Source organism: Bos indicus, chromosome 4 (genome assembly GCF_029378745.1).
Source record: "Bos indicus isolate NIAB-ARS_2022 breed Sahiwal x Tharparkar chromosome 4, NIAB-ARS_B.indTharparkar_mat_pri_1.0, whole genome shotgun sequence".
Classification (NCBI taxonomy): domain Eukaryota; kingdom Metazoa; phylum Chordata; class Mammalia; order Artiodactyla; family Bovidae; genus Bos; species Bos indicus.
In genome coordinates, this window is record NC_091763.1 from 75,271,948 (window position 1) to 75,291,690 (window position 19,743).

General features: G+C 50.8%; 1 protein-coding gene across 11 annotated transcripts in view; it reads left to right on the top strand.

Annotated features, from left to right (window-relative positions):
- Nucleotides 1-19,743, top strand: part of TNS3 (tensin 3) — a 222,781-nt gene that overhangs the window by 171,374 nt on the left and 31,664 nt on the right. For 10 of the 11 annotated variants that reach the window (XM_019958904.2, XM_070787988.1, XM_019958899.2 and 7 more), the window contains 3 exons: nucleotides 2,020-2,183; nucleotides 3,077-3,203; nucleotides 3,291-3,374. The exons of the other annotated variant lie outside the window; for it this stretch is intronic. In XM_019958904.2, the coding sequence (XP_019814463.2) occupies nucleotides 2,020-2,183; nucleotides 3,077-3,203; nucleotides 3,291-3,374 (375 nt within the window). The remainder of the gene's footprint in view (nucleotides 1-2,019; nucleotides 2,184-3,076; nucleotides 3,204-3,290; nucleotides 3,375-19,743) is intronic. 11 annotated transcript variants of the gene reach the window in all.

Below are 19,743 nucleotides of genomic sequence, written 5' to 3' on the forward strand. Positions count from 1 at the left end.
GGGGAGCCTGGGTTGTTGTTCGTCATTCCCCCAGCAGAGGTGGGCGCACGGTGGGCACATCCCGGTGCCACAGCACCATCATGCCCCCCTTCCTTGTTTCTCCAGGGGTGTCACAGTGGGCTGGAAATGGTACGGGGGTCCCTCCTGTCTGCACTGAGTCTGAGAGGAGGGCACGGTCTGTCGTCTGGGGAGGGCTGGCCTCTGATAACTCCGATGCCTGTATCTTTACCTCTTTAGGAAGGGCAGACACACTCTGCCGGGAGAGCGATGCCTCTGTGCAGGGCTTCCCAGGTGGCGCTAGTGGTAAAGAATCTGCCTGCAATGCAGAAGACATAAAAGACGTGGGTTTGATCCCTGGGTCAGAACATCCCCTGGAGGAGGGCATGGCAACCCACTCCAGGTTATTCTTGCCTGGAGAATCCCATGGACAGAGGAGCCTGGCGCACTATAGCCCATGGGGTTGCACAGAGTTAGACACAACTGAAGTGACTTAGCACACACACGTGTCATTGATAGAAAGAAACACTGCCATCCTAATAGCCTGCAGCAAGTCTCCAAACCACCCCTGCTGAGATTCCCCAGACCCTCTCCCCATCCTGCATAAAGTGAGTCTTTGTTGGTGGGGACACTGCTGAAGGATCTATGATGTTTCTTGCACTGGCCAGTGGGGCAGTGGATATTGACTGTTAGTGCCTGAATTTAGCTTTCCCCTGCCCAGAATTCCTCACTGTTAAGAGTCGACCAGTCATGCTCAGGGGCCTCACTCCACCGTGCACCTCTGCAGGTGGTGTGGCCTTCAGGGCACTCTGGCCCTGACTGGGGATGAGTACACAGGGCTCACATACACCTCTGGCATGTTCTTAGCCACCGTAGGTCACACCCAGCCCAGTCCTATCCCAGAGCCCCAGGCACCGTCCACGGCCTGGTCCTCCCCAGAAGCTGCTTCCAAAAGGAGCAGGCAGGCTGTCAGAGCTGCTGGTTGCCTGGGCTGCTTCCCTGCCTGCCCTGTGAGTCTGAGGATGCCCTCTGGGTTGCATGTCCATGCACAGCAGCCCCTGTGGCTCCCCTGAGCAACCAGTGTGGACCTGCGATAAAACACAAAGTATTTTTTGACACTTTGAAATAAAAAGTTGTACTGGTTACAGTTCTTGTATCACTATATCTGTACACTGGGATTGAGCAAATAAGCACTTAGATGATTCATGGTGGTAACAAAGAATGGACAAAAATTTTTTCTTAAAGATTCAGCACAACATATAAAGAAGGTGACCGTTTGTGTAGACAAGTGAATATGTATACCTGTTTGTGACTCAAGAAAAGATTTCTGTGTCTCTGGTCTGAGTGGCTGTTACTTCCTCAGACTAGAGCAAGGTGCAAGCACTCTGACCCCAAAGTTGACCACCAATGCCTTGAGAAGAAGATGAATTACTAGGGCAGAGGCCTCAGACCAAGTCCCTGCAGCTGTTAGGCAGCCTGGGTTCTTTCAGTCTTGTTCTTTCTTGCTCACTCAGTGATGGGGAAGAAGCCTCGATCCTGGGTCCCAGCCTTTCTTTGTTCCATATGCTTCCTGAGCACCTCTGGTGGGCCGGGCAGTGTTCTTGACCTTGGGGAACCAGCCAGGCACGACTCCCTGCTGGAGCTGACATTGAGAAACACAGATGGGACATGGACAGTGGTTATTCCACCCAGTAAGAGGACGGGCTTTGAAAGGGTCATGCTGGGTGAAAGAAGTCAGGCACCAAAGGACGTGGAGTGTGCGATTCCATGTACATGAAGTGTCCAAAGTAGGCAAATCCATAGACACAGAAAGTAGATGAATGGTTGCCAGGGGTTGGAGGTCGGGGATGGGGAGAGAATGCTTAATGGGTATGGAGTATGACTTGGGTGATGAAGATGTTCTGGAACTAAAAAAATTTAAAATACAGAGTGCCTCTGAGAAGTTTTAAAGTCGGTTTTAATCAAAGGTCAGTGTTCTCCATGATGAAAGTGCCTGCAGCCCACTTGTCTCTCTCCTAACAGGGGATGAGCCACTTGGGGGAAGATTCCGGAAGCTAAGCCTTGAGCAGTATGATAACGAAGCTGGGGAGCAGCCCACCTTCTCCAAATGCAGCTGGGGAAAGACCACCAGTTCAGAACAGACTCCAGGCCTGGCGCCCTTTCTCTCCCCAGACAACACCAAAGAGGTATACACACCACTACCCAGAGCCTGGCCTGAGCCCTGTCCCAAGTCGCCAGTTCAGTTCCCCACCCAGCTTCGTCCCCATCTCACAAACATGGTTCCTCCCTGAAGGCAGGCCTGCCGGCTGGGTGGGATCCCCTCTCCCAAGAAAGCTGTGCCAGCGTGCACTTGGTCATCTGTGTTCTGATCTGTGGAATGGGGATTGAGGGGCCAAGTATGCGATGAGTCGTGAGGGTAGAGGTCTCAGAGGGTGGACAACAGTGGCAAAGGGCAAACGGAAGTCATCTTAAAGGAACCCGAGTCCCTGACCCAAAGTCTCCTGGGGTCCCTGGGAGGGAGGAGGAAGAAATATGGTCACTGTGGATATGTGTCCTTCGGGGAGATCTACAGAATATTTTTGAGGAGCCATACTTAAGGCTTTTAATCGGAATTGAAGTAAGACAGGTTGACAAACCCCCAAAGGTGAACCTTTTGAAATTAGGGTTTCATTTATTCTCAAAAGTGGACAAGTTGGAACCCAGAATAGAGAAGGAAAGAAAGTTGCAGAGTTAATATCTGGAATGTATCCTTCCAGCCTCTTTTCTATGCCTATGTATTTAATTCATTGGGTATTTTATGTATCTGTAAACACATTACAGGTGACAATTCTTTTATCCTGCTTTTTTTACTTAACACTCATTTCCCTCTGCTAAATAAACTCTCTGCCATCTCCACTTACGAACAATGTAATGTTGACCACAAAACACTTCGCTCTTCCTTGACTGTTACTGAAGCTTCTTCCAGTTGCCCATGGCTGCCTCCTGTCACTAGTCTTAGAAGAGGGCTGGCTCAGTGAGGGCCAGGAACCCCAGCTGTCTGGAGGTGGCCTTCACCTGACTTCCACTTTGCCAATTTCAGGCAGTGATCACCACGTATCCCCCAGACCTGGATGTGATCGATGGCAGGATCTTCTCTCCAACCAACAGTGGCAGTGAATCCATCTCTCCCACCCCTGCATTTCCTGTGTCTCCAGAAACGCCATATGGTAAGAAAGAAGCAGAGCTCCCTGTGTGCAATCCCACCCCTTCAGGGTGGAGAGGGGGACAGCTCCTCACTCTGCCTTCTTTTCCAGGGACAACAAGCCCACGTTACTCTCCGTTCAGCCCATCCGTGCCACAGATGGGCAGCCCCAGTGCTCTGTATAAAGGAGCTCATGGTAAGACACCCACCTCCTTTCCTCTGCTGTGGATGTCCACTCATGCAGAAATATTTCTACGTGTGTCACACCTAAGAAATGTGGTTCTGGCCGGGGAAGATGCAGCGACACAGCATGCAGCCTGCTGGGGGCAGGAGTGGTGCTGACTGTGTTTCCTTCTGTTCACTCAACACTTTCAGGTGTTGATGGGTTGGGTCCTGGTGTTCTCAGCAGCCAAACATCAATGCTTTTCAGCTTCTTGTAGCATTACTTAGAGTTGAAAGAAGAAACGGAAACACCCGGCCCACCCTTTTCAGAGAAAGTCAGGGCTACTTTCAGAGAGCATTGAGCTCCCCACTCTGAAAGACACGGCTGTCCTCACCCCTCGCCTGCTGCGAGGTGTCCCGTCTTTTATGTTCACAGAGCCCTGTCCTGACTCCTTACGTCCTTGGCCACCATCCTGAATCTCCCCAGTTGAGTGGCCACTTCGGATTTGTCTGCTGCACCCTGCCCCCATTCCACCCAGCACTTTACATACTTGTGGGATCTAGTTAGCCTGTGCACCGGCCCTGGGAAGGGAGCGTTAACACAGTGGTGGTGGGTTACTCAGCACCCCTTCCTGGTATGGACGTTCTCCAGCTCCCTTGAGAGTCCAGGACATCATAGCCCTGGGCAGGTGGAGGGGGGATGTAGCCCAAACTGAACTTACATTTTAGAATCGCTGTTCTCTGTAAGTGGGGATTCCTGCTATTCTGCCCTGGGGAACGTGAGTGAGGGTTCCCTTTGCTGCTCGTCAGATGCGCTTTGGTGGGAGGGGGAAGCAGACTTTGTATTTAAATACCGTCTTTTATGCAGAGGAAGTTGTAGTGATGACAGCTAGCTCCATTTCCCCTCTTTCTCCAGAGAAAACAAGATCTGTATATCGTTTAATAGAAGGGCTGCTTTTCTTCCAAAGTTTCCTTTATGGTTTTAGGTTGCTTCCATGTCTTGGCTCTTGTAAACAGTGCTGCAGCGAACATTGGGGTGCATGTGTCCTTTTGGATCTTGTTTTTCTTTCGGATATATGCTCCGGAGTGGGATTGCAGGGTCACGTGGTTGAGGAGCTATTTAATCTTAAGAACACCTTCTGAGTCATCCATATTTTCATGTTGGCAATCCTTGAGGACGTTTGCCCAGGAAGAGCTCAGAGACATACACACAGCACTGACTGGGGGTCCCATGTGCTCTGCATTGTATGAGGGGTATGGCTAACCCCTGAGACACAGTGATGTGGTGGTGGCTCCCATGTAGGGACTATATTCAACCCTCTTCTGTACAGCAGGTTTTATTTTTCAGTCTTGTAGTGATCTGTGATGGGGAAGAGCCCTGGACAGAATGGTGGCACTCTGCCAATTTTTATTGGTTGTTTACCTGGTGAGGAGGTCTGAGGGTTTGAAGGGTGAGTAGGTTTAAGTAGGAGTTAACTAGGTGAATGGAGAGGGGCATTTGGAATGGAGAAATAGCAGGCACAGGCCCTGTGGCAGAGGGTCCTTCAGACCAGGAGAGGATGGAAACAGGGGTCTGCAGGGCACTGGAGGTATGAGCAGAGGCCCAGCCACAGCTGTTCTCTGTAGCTATGGAGGGTAGTGGGATGGCATCTGCAAGCAGTGCTGGTCATAACAAGGCTTGAGACAGGGAGGCGACTGCTCAGGCTTCTGTTTTCATATATTGATCCATCTGCTGTATGCAGAACAGCAGTTGGAATAGGCAGTGGGGTGGAGCAGCTCTGACAAAAATGCTTTCAGAAATGATGGGGAAAAGTGTGTTGGATTTGTGGGAGATTCACAGGTCAGGTAGCGTAATCAACTGACCCAATCAGAATGGATTTGAGCTTTGATGACTATTTCTGATTTTGTTGCTATTAAGATGTCAATTATGTCCTCTGTTAGTATGCAGCTAGTGTAACACTAACTACATAAAATTCCTCTGTGTGTGTTATTCCATCAGCCTGAACTTGGTACCAGGTTAGTCAGTGTAAAGGCTTCCCAGGTGATGCAATGGTAAAGAATCTACCTGAGTTCAGTTCCTGGGTTGGGAAGACTCCCTGGAGAAAGGAATGGCTACTCACCCCAATATTCTTGCCTGGAGAATTCCATGGACAGAGGAGCCTGCAGTCCATGGGTTCACAGGGAGTCGGACATGACTGAACGACCAGCACTAGTCAGCATAAACCCAAATGTGTCAATTCATTTCCCAGACAGCCAGCACACAAGTGTCAGGGAGAAACAGCAGGACACCAATTAAAGGTGGTAGAGATGAATTTTATTTGGTACAGTTGAAGCAGGGTAAGGAGCTGAGCTCAACTCCTCATGTAGCAAAGACAGCCCAAGAGCTGTGACAGGGTCAGGGGATGAAAAGTTACTAAGAGGAACGTCAAGGAAAGGGAGATTATTGCCAAACTGGCCCAACAGGATCCTGCTGAAGATAGGCTTGAGCATCAAGGGATGAGGAACTTGATCAGGGAGCAAGCAGAGGAGATGACTCAGCAGAATGCTTGCCAAGACTGGGCTTCCAAGGATAGACATCAAAGGCCAAGGTTGAGGCCTTGTAGAGAAGCTCTAGGACCCCCTCAGGTTTGGTCAGGGAGGGAGAGTTTGGTCACGGGAGAGCCCCGCGGTATCCCCTCTCACCTGGCACCTCTGCCCTCTGCTCGGGATAGCACACATTCTGTTCTGTGTCCCTCCATGTCCTGTGGCACTTAGTTTAAGCCCCTAGACTCCAGTGCCAGGGTTCTCAGGAGCCTCCTGGCTCGTCCCGTGTCACACGCACCTCATTCCCACTGCTCACCTCTGCGGTGAACAAGTAAACAGAAGGCAAGCTGAAGTGTATTGGTGACAGATGGTTGGGTCAGAACCCAGTGTGGCCTGCCCTTCCCTTTTGTGTTGCTGTTGCCTGTGCCTGTGTCAAGACAACGCCTCTTTTAAATTACAGTACTCACTCCAGCAAAGCGAGGGGTGTTTAAATATTTACTCAAATAATGAATACTTAAATATGAATTCAAATATTGTTGAATTATCCTAGCAGTGTGCTTTAACTGGAAGAGGAGATGATAGCTTCAGGGACTGGGGACAGGTAGCGGGAGATGGCAGGGCCATGGTAGGCACTGGGAGGACAGCTGGCTCCAGGGCCTGGACCACGTCACAAGGGTCTGACAGAATACTGTGAGCTCCATGAGTAGACCAACAGGTCCTACCCACCTAGGACCCTCAAGCAGGAGCCTGGAGTGGCTCCCCTTGGGACTGTCTCTTCAGTGCATCCCTGACACAGCCTGTGTTACTCCATGGGAGACATACATCTCTGGGAATGCTATCTTAGAAATCCCTGATATGAGTCTGTAATATTGTGATTTATGATAAGAAATATATATTTAGTTTTATTTCTGCCACCAAACTCCTAAAGCCTTTGGAATTTCTTAAGTGATGAAAACATAAAGGTGATTTTTGTCATGATAATGAGATGACTTTTGGAAAAGATGGGGGCCATGTTGCCAAGGGAACCAACCTTGTGATTAGAGAGTTGGAACTCTCAGTTTCCCCTTCCCCCCAACCTCCAAGGAGGGGAGAGGGCTGGAAGTTGAACCAGTTGCCACTGGCCAATGATTTAATCAACCCTGCCTATGTAATGAAGCCTCTAGGAAAATGCCAAAGGACAGAGTTCAGGGAGCTCCTCAGTTGGTGATCACCTGGAGATTTGGGGACAGTGAGGTGCTTTGAGACAGCATGGAAGCTCTATGCCCTTCCTTCCCTATCTCTCCAGTCTGGCTGTTCTTAGTTATATCCTCTTATGATAAACTGATGAGTGAAATGTTTCTCTTGAGTTCTGTGAGCAACTGTAAGAAATTATTGCAACCTAAGAAAGGGGTTGTGAGAACCTCTGATCCATAGCTGGTTGGTCTGAAGGGAGAACAGTCTTGTGGGACCGAGCCCTTAGCCTATGGAGTCTGATGCTGTCTGCATAGGTGATCAGAGTCGAGTTGAATTGTAGGACCCCAGGCTGGTTTCGGAGCATTGCTTGTTGGCGTAGGGAACCACCCCGAGCATTGGAGTTGGGTGCAGAACATTTTAGAGCCCCAGAAGGAAATGTGTTTCTTGAAAACAAAAATATTAGTAAGAGATTAGGTAAAGAGGTTATTTACTATCAATCCTTATGAAGGCAAAAGAGAGAATTATGAAGTGTTATGAACTGTTATTCCTGTCTGAAAGGCTAAGCAGTCCTGATGACATTTTCGAAATAAATGGGGGAAAAAAAATGAAGAAAGGCCTCATTAAAAGTGTATGATTCTGATATAGCTCAGCTTCCAACTTAATTCATAATAGGTTTTTTTTTTTTAATCGAGATAAAATTCACATAAGTGAACCATCTGTAGTGCACAGTTCAGTGGCATTTTGTGCATTCACAACGTGGAGGACCATCATCTTTAGTTACAGAACATTATCTTCACCTGATGGTTTTACAAGTGGGGTTTAGGGGATATTTGGGGACTTTTGCTTTCAATGAACACGATTAACAGCATTAGTTTACTGAAAGGGAAGGCCTTTATACATTTTGCAACTTATAGTTTGTATACCCGTGTTTCTGAGAGGAGGGCTGGTGTTTTCAGGGCCCTGCCTGGGGCTGTGGGTGGTAATGTGAATGTGGAGGAGGAGCTTTGACCCTGGACTGCTCTGAGCCTGCAGGAAGGAGGCCCTGGCCTGCAGGGTATGGGGTTTGCTGTTGAAATCTCTTGGAGTTGGTTTCAAAGGGCAAAAATGGGTGACATTTGCTGGAGGGAGGAAGGAAAGGAATATTCAGGAATGTCTTGAGAGAGAGAGATTAGTTTGAGGCAGTGCTTTATTTTTGTTTAAAAAAAAAGTTGTCATTCTTCAAAGCTTGACAAACTAAAATACTTTTCCCAGACCTCCCCTTTCTTCCTGTACCCAGCTCTGTTTTGTTTAGAAATTTTATGAACTTTTAATGAGAATGTTTATAATAGGAATAAAAACATGTGCTGAATGTGAACATGTGTGACATTTATGCAAGTCCCCGATGACTTTGAATTTTGTAGAACCTAAAAAGTGATACGTGTGTGTGTGTGTGTATGTGTGTATATATATATATGTGTGTGTGTGTATATATAACATGTTTACACTGAGGTACATATGTGGATGTAGCTATGTATGGGAAGGTCCACATCTGTATACCCATGTGGTATACTTTGCATTCTATGCAGAAGGACGCTTGCTGGTCATTGTGACCCAGTGTGACTGCCAGGGTTAGTCACTGTTTTTCCCCCCACCGCCACCCCAGATTTAGAAAATGAAAAAAGGAAACTTGACTGCTTCAAAATATTTAAAAATAAACAGCGGTTTTGGGTGGCTGGAGGTCAGCCTGCAGCACTGGCCTGTGAATGTGTGGTCAGCAGTCTGCAGAGATGAGAACACTCATTCGCTTGAGTGGAATGAAGCTCAAAACATACAAGAAGCTGGCATCCTGTGCTGACACCTCATCCACCAAACAGGCCGGCTTGGAAGGGTCCCCACGTGAGCCGACAATTTCCCGATCGTGATGAATGCCATCTTTTGTTTGCTTCCTTTGAGTTTAGAGGAGTCTTTGTTTCTCTAAATTTATTTTATCAGCTCATGTCATCCTCCATCTGGTGGACTGCTTTTGAATCTCAGCCTATAAAGCTTATTCTGATGTGCTGCCAATGGGTTTTTGCTGCTCTCTTAATGCTCAGCCCCACAGGCCAGTGGTCTGGGAGCAGGCCCTGGGGTTGGTGACAGACACAAGTGGGTCCTCAGTCACTCACCATTATACAGTTCTTTCACCGGTTGCAAACCTCTTAAGACAGTTTTAAAACTGAAGCAAAAATAGTAGCAGCTGTATTGTATATGATATTGGGCTTCCTAGGTGGCTCTAGAGGGGAAGAACCTGCCTGCCCATGCAAGAGATGTCAGAGACACGGGTTTGATTCCTGGGTGGAGAAGATCCCCTGGAGAAGGAAATCACAACCCACTTCAGTATTCTTGCCTGGAGAATCCCATGGACAGACGAGCCTGGCAGGCTATGGTCCATAGGGTTGCAAAGAGTCTGAAATGACTTATCATGCACGCGCACACACACACACACACACACACGTGCATGACATTGAACAAGTATCCCAAACTTGTCTTACAATATGGTTTTTAAGTTCCAAATACACTTGGTCAAGCCCCATCATCTATCACAATTTTGCTTTGCCCCAGGGAGACAGATGTGGGTCAGTCTCAGCCCTGGAGTGAATTGCAGGCTGCTGACCCTCTGCCATGGCCTGCGATGGGTGTGGGGTCTGGAATCCCTCTACAGACATGGCCACCGCTTCGGCCCGTGTGTTGTTTTCTCTTCACCTCTCTGAATGGGGATAGGATGCCTCTGAGAACTGGGAATGACTTGAAAGAAAATGCACGTGGAGCCCTGGCCTGTAACAGCTGAGATGTTTTCTTACTAGAAGCATGCGCCCGCATGCCCCTGGCAGTTTTTCTTTTCCTATAGAGGCGCTCCCTGCCCTGCAGGGACCGCAGATTCCTAACATGGTGTGACATGGGGGTGGCTGTCCCGGTGAAAACTCCGCATTCTGCTGGATACACTTGGGGAGATTTTGGGTTTCTGAGACCTAAGAAGGGTAACGATTTAAATCTGGCATCTGCCTCTCACCCTTGGTTACTGGCTGCGGTCCACCCAGCTTGGTGCTTTTGGAACCTGGTGCCTACATTTTAGTGCCTCCTTAACAGAGAGGGACACTGGACAAACCACCCTGATGAGGTAAAGAAGCTTTGTGTGTGGCTGAAATCCTGTCATGTGTTAGTATGTTTGCATATATATATTGCATAGCACACATATGCACTGCGGGTGTGTGTATCCACATATTCATGGTTATGCCCAGACCAAGGGATTCGTTGCTTTTTGAGCACTTGTTACATGCTGTGCACTTAAATATATACCTGTGTAGAGAAAGAGCAAGTGTAAAAAACACAAAAGCCAGGGGAAATGAGAATTCCCTAGTCTGAAAATAAGGAAAACCTTTCCTATGCTCCGGGACCTGGCACACTCTTAATGGACATCTTGGGGTGAATGTCATATGCCCTCAGGTCTCAGTGGGTCACACACTGGGACAGAGGGACCTAGTGATGTTGGAATTAAATTTCCTGGAGGAGCGTGAGGTTGGACTGCTGTGAAGTCAGTGTGGAACTGAGGTCCTGGGGTTGACTTTTTGTGTTTAATTCCTTCTCTGCAAAAGCAGACCATTGAATTGGATCCTAGAATGTGCAGAGCAGGGCCTCCCCAGGTGCTGGTGAGCAGGTAATCCCTGGGAAAGCAGCAGGAGGGTGTCAGAGTGGCCCTGAGGACTCCTGTCTGATGTACCATCATTTGGAGTCTTTCTGAGATCCCTCCTAGTTCTGTTTCACTAGGGCAGAGCCCGTGCTGAAGACCTGCGGGTCCTTGAAAGTCTCCCCTCCATGGTCTCTGCCCTTCCCTTCTGTGTACATGGGAGAAGCCCACACGGGTGTTAATGGCCCCCTTTCTCTGAAGCAGCTTCTTCTAAGGCTTCTGAACTTCCTTTGCCATGTCATATACTGAGTTTTAAGGGCGATCCAGCAGATGCCCCATTGTTGGGTGGAGCAGAGGCCCTGGATTCCGTTTCGTTAAATTAATGCTGGGCAGGACAGAGTGCTGACAGCTGACAGCACAGCCCCTCTAAGGACCTGTCAGGCTGGTGGGCATGTCAGGGGCTGGTGGGCGGCTAGAAGAGACTGACCAGATGGTGCTTTCGGATGGCACATGCTCTGCGGGAGGTGTGAGACGGGGTTGTTGAGGGGGACCCTCTCCTGTGCTCCTTCAGGTGCCTTAGCCACCAGATTGGCATCCTTGCCTCCCCTCACAGTTCTCTGCCCTCTCTTACATCCCGGACAGCTAAGCCTTTCTGAGTCTTCCTCTGTAGGAAAAACTCGTGTTGCCTCTCTCCACCCTCTGCCTTGCTCATCTCATGGCAGCTCAGGCCTCACCCTCCAGCCTCACAGTTGCTGACCCCATCCCCACAGCAACGTTTCACAGTTCCACAGTCACCTCTCCTGATGTGGCTGTGGCCGTGCAGTGTGTCAGAGGGACAGCCAGCTTCACTTCATCAGGTGAAGGAGACCCCCACTGTCCCTGGAACAGCCCGCCTGGCTCTCACCTCCTCATCAGGGTGAAGGGGGTCCCCACTGTTTCCAGAACAGCCTGCCCAGCTCTCATCTTCCCTGGAATGTGCTTCCCAGTGGGGTGAGCAGGGTGGGGGGCCAGCCTGCAGGAAACAGGAGCCTGGATTGGGGTTATGTCCTTCTCCCTCTGTAGCTTCCAAACTATTATCTGCCTATGTTTCACTCATCAGTACATCCCGGCATCTGACATAGAGAAGGTTCTGGTTATGTGTTATGTGTTGTTTTCTAATAAGTTAGTAAATAAGTGAGTGAGTAGGGAATAGGCGCCTTTTACTTAAAGGGAGCCAGGCATGCCGTTTGCTACTAGGAGTGTGAAGGGAGGCAGCGGGGGCCAGCAGCATGGTGGCCAGCCTGATGTGTGCAGGGGAGGATTGGTATTGCCAACAGTGGACAGTCTGTGTGCACTTGATCCGTGATTCCACTGGGGGTAAGTGGGTGACCCTGCAGGTGTGAGCACCCATGGGTACCCCACCTCACACTGAGCCAGATCCTAGGTGCTGGGCGGGGACAGCGCAGTTGCAGAGGATGAGTTTTCTGAGTGTGACTTTGCATCAGAATCGCTGCCACTTGCAGCACAGCCACGTCACCTTAGTCCCCGTTGCCCCAGCTAAGCAGAAGAGAGAAAGGAAAAGGACAGACAGATCTCCAGAAGGTTATAAAGTGTCTTAGATCCCCACCCAAGTTGTCCTGGTCACAGATGCAGCAGCACAGACACAACATCCTTCCCCTCCACCCAGCCCGTGGACTGCCCCAGACTTACCAGGCCCACAAAGTCAGCGAGCCCCAAGGGAAGGACCCACCCTGGGGACTGCCATTGCACCACTGCCCTTCCTGGGCCTGACTGCCGGACGGCTGCCTTCCTCTCTGTCCAGGGAGCTGTGGGCCACGGGAAAGGCCCGTCCATCCGCTGGCTGGGCCTGCCCTGGGCTGTGCTCAGGCATTTCCTACAGATCCTGTGCAGGAGCTGCTGCCCTGCAGGCGCATAAACAAGCCAGAGGAAGAACCCTGCTCAGACCTTAGGGCGGAGGGTCCTTGGGATCTTCTTGACCTGTAACTTAGGGAGGTGACCCAAGGGTCACAGGTGTGCCTGTCTCTCCTGATGAGAGGCGTGTACCTGTCAACTTTCACCAAGATGATGAGTGGGTCAGAGGGTCATGCCGGGGCTGGGCAGATGTGACTCAGCCCTGGGTGGTTGGAGCGTGTTCTGGAAGCCTGCTTGCGTGTGCAGGCGCCTCGTCCCATTGTGATGTGCCGAAGGCGGTGCCAGTGCCGGCCCACCAGCAAGAAAGGGGCCTCCCAGGAGTGATATGGGACCTTCTGTCTCAGGGAGGACTTTAGGGTGAGTGGCATCAGCACTAGGCTTTAACAGATGAGTTGGATCATGCCAGATCTGAAAGCAGGAGAGGCGAGGCGTGAGTGCTCACTCCCCTCTGTGCTTGCTGGATATAAACCTGGTCAGGCAGGTATCTGCTGCCTAGAGCTTCAGTCTCAAAGGCCATACACGGGACAGAGCCTCTCTACCGTGCTTTATGGACTTGTTACTGTTAGATCTCAGGCCATGAGATATGAAGCGTGAACTTACCTGACTGAGGGGGATAATGTCCCAAGTCTTATAACAGGATGGGGGTCACTTGAAAATGGGCTTTGAAGAGTATATAGGAGATTACACCAGATTACAGGGTAGTAGGCCTTTCAGCTAGAGGGAAGAACATGAGCAGAGAAGAGGGAAGAAAGGGATAGAATGTGTTTAGGTCCACCAACAGGCTGTTGGTGGACTAAGCTACCAGCCAGGTGAAACAGTCTAAGTAGTTGGAAATGAGACTCTGCAGACTGGGTGTGGTAGGGTGTGGGGGTGACTGCAGCCAGGAAGAAAACAAGAGGAAGGTCCCCCAGGCTATTTTGGGCAGGGGATGGAGTGAAGGTCTTAGGGCTGGTGACTGGGGCGGATGAGAGGCAATGCCCCCACCTAGGGGGAAGGGACAAGGGTGTGGAGCCTGGCTGGCGGGTGGGGTGCAAAACTGACCAGGGACTCCAGTGGTTTCCAGAAGCTTCTCCTTTGTGAGCATTGGATCCCAGGGAAGCCGGTCTGCCTTTGGGGGAGGTGGCTCTTGAGGCTCAGTCGTGGACAGGAGGCTGTCCTTGGGGGTGCGGTTTGGGGTGTCTGTCTCCCCGGGGTCACCAGCCGCACGTGCACTAGCGGCTTGTCCCTTGAATAGCACTGACTCTGGGGCTGCAGCTAAGCTGTGGAGGGTTTCAGCGGGGAGTTTGCAAGAGATTAAAGGGAGGGAAAGGGAAAAAAAAAAGGGGAAAGAAATGAAAAGGAAGCAAACCGCGCAGTGGAGCGAGGCGGGGCCACTGCCGTCTGAGGCATTGAATGGGCAGGCCGCCCGACAGAGCCAGCGGCCGCCCAGCAAGCCCGGATTCTTTCCTCGGACGAGCTCTCCCTGCCGCCCTCTGAATGGGCCTCCTCAGAGGTGGCCGCCCCGCGTCCCGCCCCGACTCCCCCGGGACGCCGGAACCCAGAGTCGCCCTGCCCCGGTGGGTGGGGGACTCCGCTGGGGACAGTCCTGGGAGCGCCTTCGCCTGGCCCCCCGACCTCCCTGGCTGTCTGTGGACTGACCGGCGCCCCGAGGTGCCCAGGTAAGTGCCGCTCTCAGTCCCTGCTCTCTGCAGCCTCTGGCCACGTCTCTGCTGATGCTGAAACCTGAGCTCTGGGGGAGTGGGGGAGGGGAGGCATGGGAGTGGGAGGAGGTGGGATGCCAAGTCCCAGGACCAGGAAGGGCAGGGAAGACAGGACTGGGGAGGAGGGTGACTCTTCCCAGAGTCCCCTGTCATTTGAGGACAGCCCTCAGGTCCAAAGCCTATGGGACAAAATGCCCCAGCCCCAGAGCTTGAAAGGCTCCTCCTTCTAGAAGAAAGCCATGCTTTGTCTTTGCCGAGACTCACTGGGGCAGAGGAAAGCCTGGTTTACAGATGTGCGGCTTTCCGGAGGAGCCGGGGCTGCTTCCCAGCACAGCACATTCTTTTGCTGCAACTGAGAAAGCCCGCCTGCCCATTTCTAGGGCTGTCCTCCACCCCCAGAGCCCCTGAGGGATCTCGGGCTGCCCCGAAGGCAGAGGGCCCCCAGGCTGCACCCAGGTGTTCCTGCTTCTTAGGAGAAGCAGTGCTTTTATGGAATGCAGACAGCCCGCCTGAGGAGCAAAGTTGGGCTTTCACAATGAGTTTTACTGTTGTCTTGCCTACTGTTGGAGCAATCAGAGGGAAGATTTCGGAGTCCAAGACTGTAAAACAAGACACAGTCACTGAAATAACCTGTCTGCAATATTAGCAGAGCTTCTGGAGGGTTCTTCTCTGTGTCTTACTCTGGAACCGCCGAGGTGAGCCAGGCAGCACCGTGAGCCCAGGCTCTGAGGGCACAGGCACGGGGCATATTTGGATCAAGGGGCCACCCTGGGGCATCTGTGCCTGAGGACCCCTTACTGTTCTGTGTCCTGCTGACCCTGGGCTGACACACCACTGTGTGTGTACATTAGCTGGAAGGATGGGGGTGATCAAGAGGAGAGAGAGGAACAATCCCTCTAAGAAAGGCAAGCCCAGGTCAGTGAGTGGTCCTCCTTCTCACTCTTGCCAGACTTAAAGTCTTATGTGTTCTCTCTTTGAGGACTGGGAGGATTTCCCGCAATTGAATGGATGATAATGTCATTCAAATAGAGACATTTGAACAGAAAATGACAGAGATGTCATTTTAATACAGTATATACACGATAGTAGGTTTCCATGAATTCCATATGTATGACAATATATCAGAACTTATCTGGTTAGGATGGAAATATTTTTCTAACTCCAAAGGTAAATTTAAGAGCATTTTGGTCCATTTATATCAGGACAGTGAGGTCTTTCTCTCCTTCTGTTGGTGATGGTGGCTGGTAGGATCTGGGGAGCCAGCCTCAGGTGGGGCCTCCTATGGATGTTCTTTCTAAGTGGGATTCAAGGTCTTAGGGCTGCAGGCAACTCCCAGAGACCCTGAGCTTCCCCACATGAGGGGAACTTGCACAGCAGGCTCTCTGAGATAGTGTTATGCTGTATTTGGAGGAAAGAGGCGGATACTATAGGGTAGGGTTATTCTGTTACATTAAGGCTGCTGACTACTCCAGTACTTTGGCCACCTCATGCGAAGAGTTGACTCTTTGGAAAAGACTCTGATGCTGGGAGGGATTGGGGGCAGGAGGAAAAGGGGACGACAGAGGATGAGATGGCTGGATGGCATCACCGACTCAATGGGCCTGAGTTTGAGTGAACTCTGGGAGTTGGTGATGGACAGGGAGGCCTGTAGTGCCGCGATTCATGGGGTCACGAAGAGTCGGACACGACTGAGCGACTGAACTGAACTGAACTGAAGGCTGCTGACTTTGAGATCTCCCTCGTGGGGTGCAAAGGAGTCTTGTGGAAAGAACATAGCTTCCCAGTCATAGAGATGAGGTGACTGCCTTTGAAAAAGTTCCTTAACCTCACCGTTCAGCATCTCTTTCCTCATCTGTAAGCTAATAAGTCTGCACATGGAAACCTTTTTCTGAGGATAAATCAGCTGTATATGGCTTAGCATAGTGCCTGGCATGTAGTAGTAGGCACCCAGCAAAAAGCAGCTATTACTCTGATTTCTGAAAAGTTGCTGTGTGTGAAATCATCAGGATTTTAAAACATCTTTGTGAGAAGTCGTGAACATTCAGATCTGTACCTGTAGCCACCACAGCATTGCTCTGAAAGCACAAAGTGGGACTTGGGTTTGATGATCTGCGTAAGTTCTAGGCAAGCAGTTTACAGATTACAGACTGTTAATTGACAGTCCTGACTGTTGCCTACTTTGTCTTTTCTCTCTCCTACCCTTCAGTTTCCCCTTCCTATATTTTAAGAAAGCAATAAAATAACGTCCAAAGGCATAACACTGCTCAGGTCAGGTGAGTTGGAATCAGGTAGGTTGGGTGGTGATAGTGATTTTGTGTGTGTGACTGAAAGTGTTGTTAAGTGCCCCGGAAGCTGGTCTGCAGCTGTCAGTGGCGTGTCCAGAGTTGGTTCTGAGTCCCAGTCACTCTACAGAAGGCTCCCCTTGACAGTCTTTACTCCAGGCATTCTCTTGTGACTTAAAGGTAACAGAAACATAGTTGACAGAGGAGCTGGGGCCCAGAAGACCCCCTTTCACAGACCGCGCTCCTGTTTGCTCCTTCTGTACCACCACCCACTTTGCCCTGCAGATTTAAGGACACTGGACAGAGAAGTTGGGGAACCAGTTCAGCCTCCAGTTCTTCCACTAAATACCAGGAGACTTTTGGCCTGAGAAAGCATCCTCTGATATCTGATAGTGCTCACTAGCCTCAGGGCGGGCACGTAGTGGAAAAGGTGGGCAGGGACCAGCCACTCCAGGTAAATAAATGAAATCCAGGTAGGATCTTATAAACTCGGAATGAGAAACAACAGAATGAGTTGGAAGGACTGGGGTTAGGATATGATTTGGAGAAGGAAATGGCAACCCACTCCAGTGTTCTTGCCTGGAGAATCCCAGGGACGGGGGAGCCTGGTGGGCTGCTGTCTATGGGGTCGCACAGAGTTGGACACGACTGAAGCGACTCAGCAGCAGCAGCAGTAGCAGGATTCAACTGGGTGGAGGACCCAGGCACACATGGGACTGCTAGCTTTCTTGGGTGACTTGAGTGCACATAGAGAAGCTTCTAGAATGCCTTGGGACTCCTGAACAGCTCTGAGAAGGTGACAGAGCAGTCTTCCCTAGGACAAGATTTGATCCCAGATGGTATGGGTCTCAGGGTCCCTGCCTGGTGGGTCTGTGGGTAGGAACAGACCTGATGTCACCCAGCTATCCCCCTGCCTCAGAGCAGATGCTCTGAGGAGCTGCAATAGTTTTCTGATTGTTCTGTAGGTTCCACTGCCTGTTCACTTTCTAGTTCTTGGTGTGATGAGTGGGTTTTAGGATTTATCCTGGACTTTCCTGATATTATGTTGTGAGCTATCAGTTCTGTCTCATCTGGTCTTCTTGTTTGAGGCAGTGCTCCTACCCAAGTGCAGTTCTAAGGCTGCGTGGATGTGTGGATATTTAGATGTACTTTCCAAAGACCTTGCTCACTCGGGGGAGGAGCTAGTGTGGGTCTCCTGCTCTGCCCCAACCTCTGCACTGGGGCCTGAGGCTGGGTCGGGGAGAAGACCGGCTCACCCTGCACCCAGCTGACTCCACCCTGGTGGGGAAGTCCAGGGCTACCTCCTCCTGTGAGGTGGGGTTGATATGGAAGATCAGCTTTCCACTGGGCCTTGCTAAACCCGTGGTGGGGGTGGAGTCCTGTGGGTGTTGGGTACGAATAGGGCCGGCCGGTGTTAAGGAAAAGATTTTCTACTTTTAGTCCACTCATTTTCCTTTGGTCAGTTTTGCTTCTTTGGTTAGATGAGCAGGCTTTTCTGGAGCTGTTTTTGCTGACAGTTCTGGGATCTACCTGAGGCAATAAGGAAGTCAGGAAACTCGCCCTGGATAGTGTCCTTCCTCCCCTCCCCTCCACCCCGCCTACCCTGCCCACCCCATCCCCACCCCCCAGCCCAAAGCGTTAGGTCCTTCTTTCCATCTGTCAGAGTTCCCTGTGTGAGTGGTTGTGTGATGTCTGGGACTGTAGTTGTAAACACAAGGACCAGAGAGAAGTGGGGCTACCCTGTCTTGGCCAGAACCGCAAGTTCCCAGCGTTATTATTTTCAGCCCTGCTAATTCAGTAAACACTGCACAAACACCTCCCACGTGCCGGGTAGCTGTGGACACCAAGGTGGAGCAGGCACAAGACCCATGGCAGGCGCTTCACTGGCTGGCTGCAGAAGGGATGCCCAGGAACCTGAAATAGCCAATGAAAGGACAAGAGATGCAAAACGAAGTTAGTGAGGAAGAGGGATTTAGCAGAAGGCCTTCCAACAATCAAATCCTTGTGTAGAATGTGAAGCCGTTAGCTTGAGACAGAGTCCTGTTTCCTAGAGTAGATGGGGTTGAGGTAGCACGTGGGCAGTTTTGTAATAAAAAGATAACAACAGAAGAATACCTGTTGCCACCTCACCGCTGAGAGGGAAGAAGGGGAGACTCAATCCCAAGGCCGTAGCCTCAGAAATCTCCTGAGCAGGAAGTGGGAGTGGCTCCAAGGTCATCTGGTGGGGAGACTGAGACCCCTAGTGATCACCTCCCCAGAGCATGCCCCAGCCCTTTGGAAGGGGCACCATCAATTCACATTCCTGCAGAGTCAGGGGCAGCACAGACCTGATTTCACCAGGCCATGGAGACCCCCTGGTCCCTGTGTGCCCACTCCTCAGCACTGTCACCTCTGGGAGACACCCTTGTCCTGGGGAGACACCGGGCCCACCCTGGGAGTGAGAGATGATCTCGCACATGTAACCCAAGGCAAATGGATTGTCACATTGCTGTCCTTTTCTCTGTACCACAGAAAGAGGAAACTCTGTGTTCCTGGAGTAAGTGAGAGCAGGCCCTGGGCCTCAGCTTCCTGGGTCTGCCCAGGAGTTCATACCCCTGGGGTTTGTTTTGAGGGCCAAGGAAGCCTTTTGGGTACCACACAGGTAATAATTATTGGTACTGTTGATAATTTATGAAGAAAGCTTGCTTTTTCTGCTCACATGGTGAAAATCCAACTTAAATTATGCCACAGTGCTTGGCACTGCAGTGAGCTACCTGTGTTCACTCAGGACTTCTGCCCAGGCTGGTGCGACCTAATGAGGGTTCATGGTGCTGCGCTTGGTCTGTCATCAGGGTGATTTAGAAGGACCTGGTGCGATGTGGCTGCCTGATTCAGAGTCCTGGTTTTAGACCCTGAGCAGTGATAATCTCTGGAAAACAGCAGACTTTGGGCTTCTGAAATCTGGGGAGAAATTGGCCGCCTAGGGCCCCAGCTACTGTGTGGGCGTGGGGCTTAACCAATGTGGATCTCCAGGTCCTGCAGGGGTTCTGAGAGGTAAAGTTCCTATGAGGATATCTTAGAGTTGTGTCCTTAAACCCTACACAGGAAATAGGGCTTGCCGGTCACAACCAGACCCTCTCTGACTCTACAGGAGGGTTTTAAGCCCTGGCCCTCCTTTGGAATATGATTTTG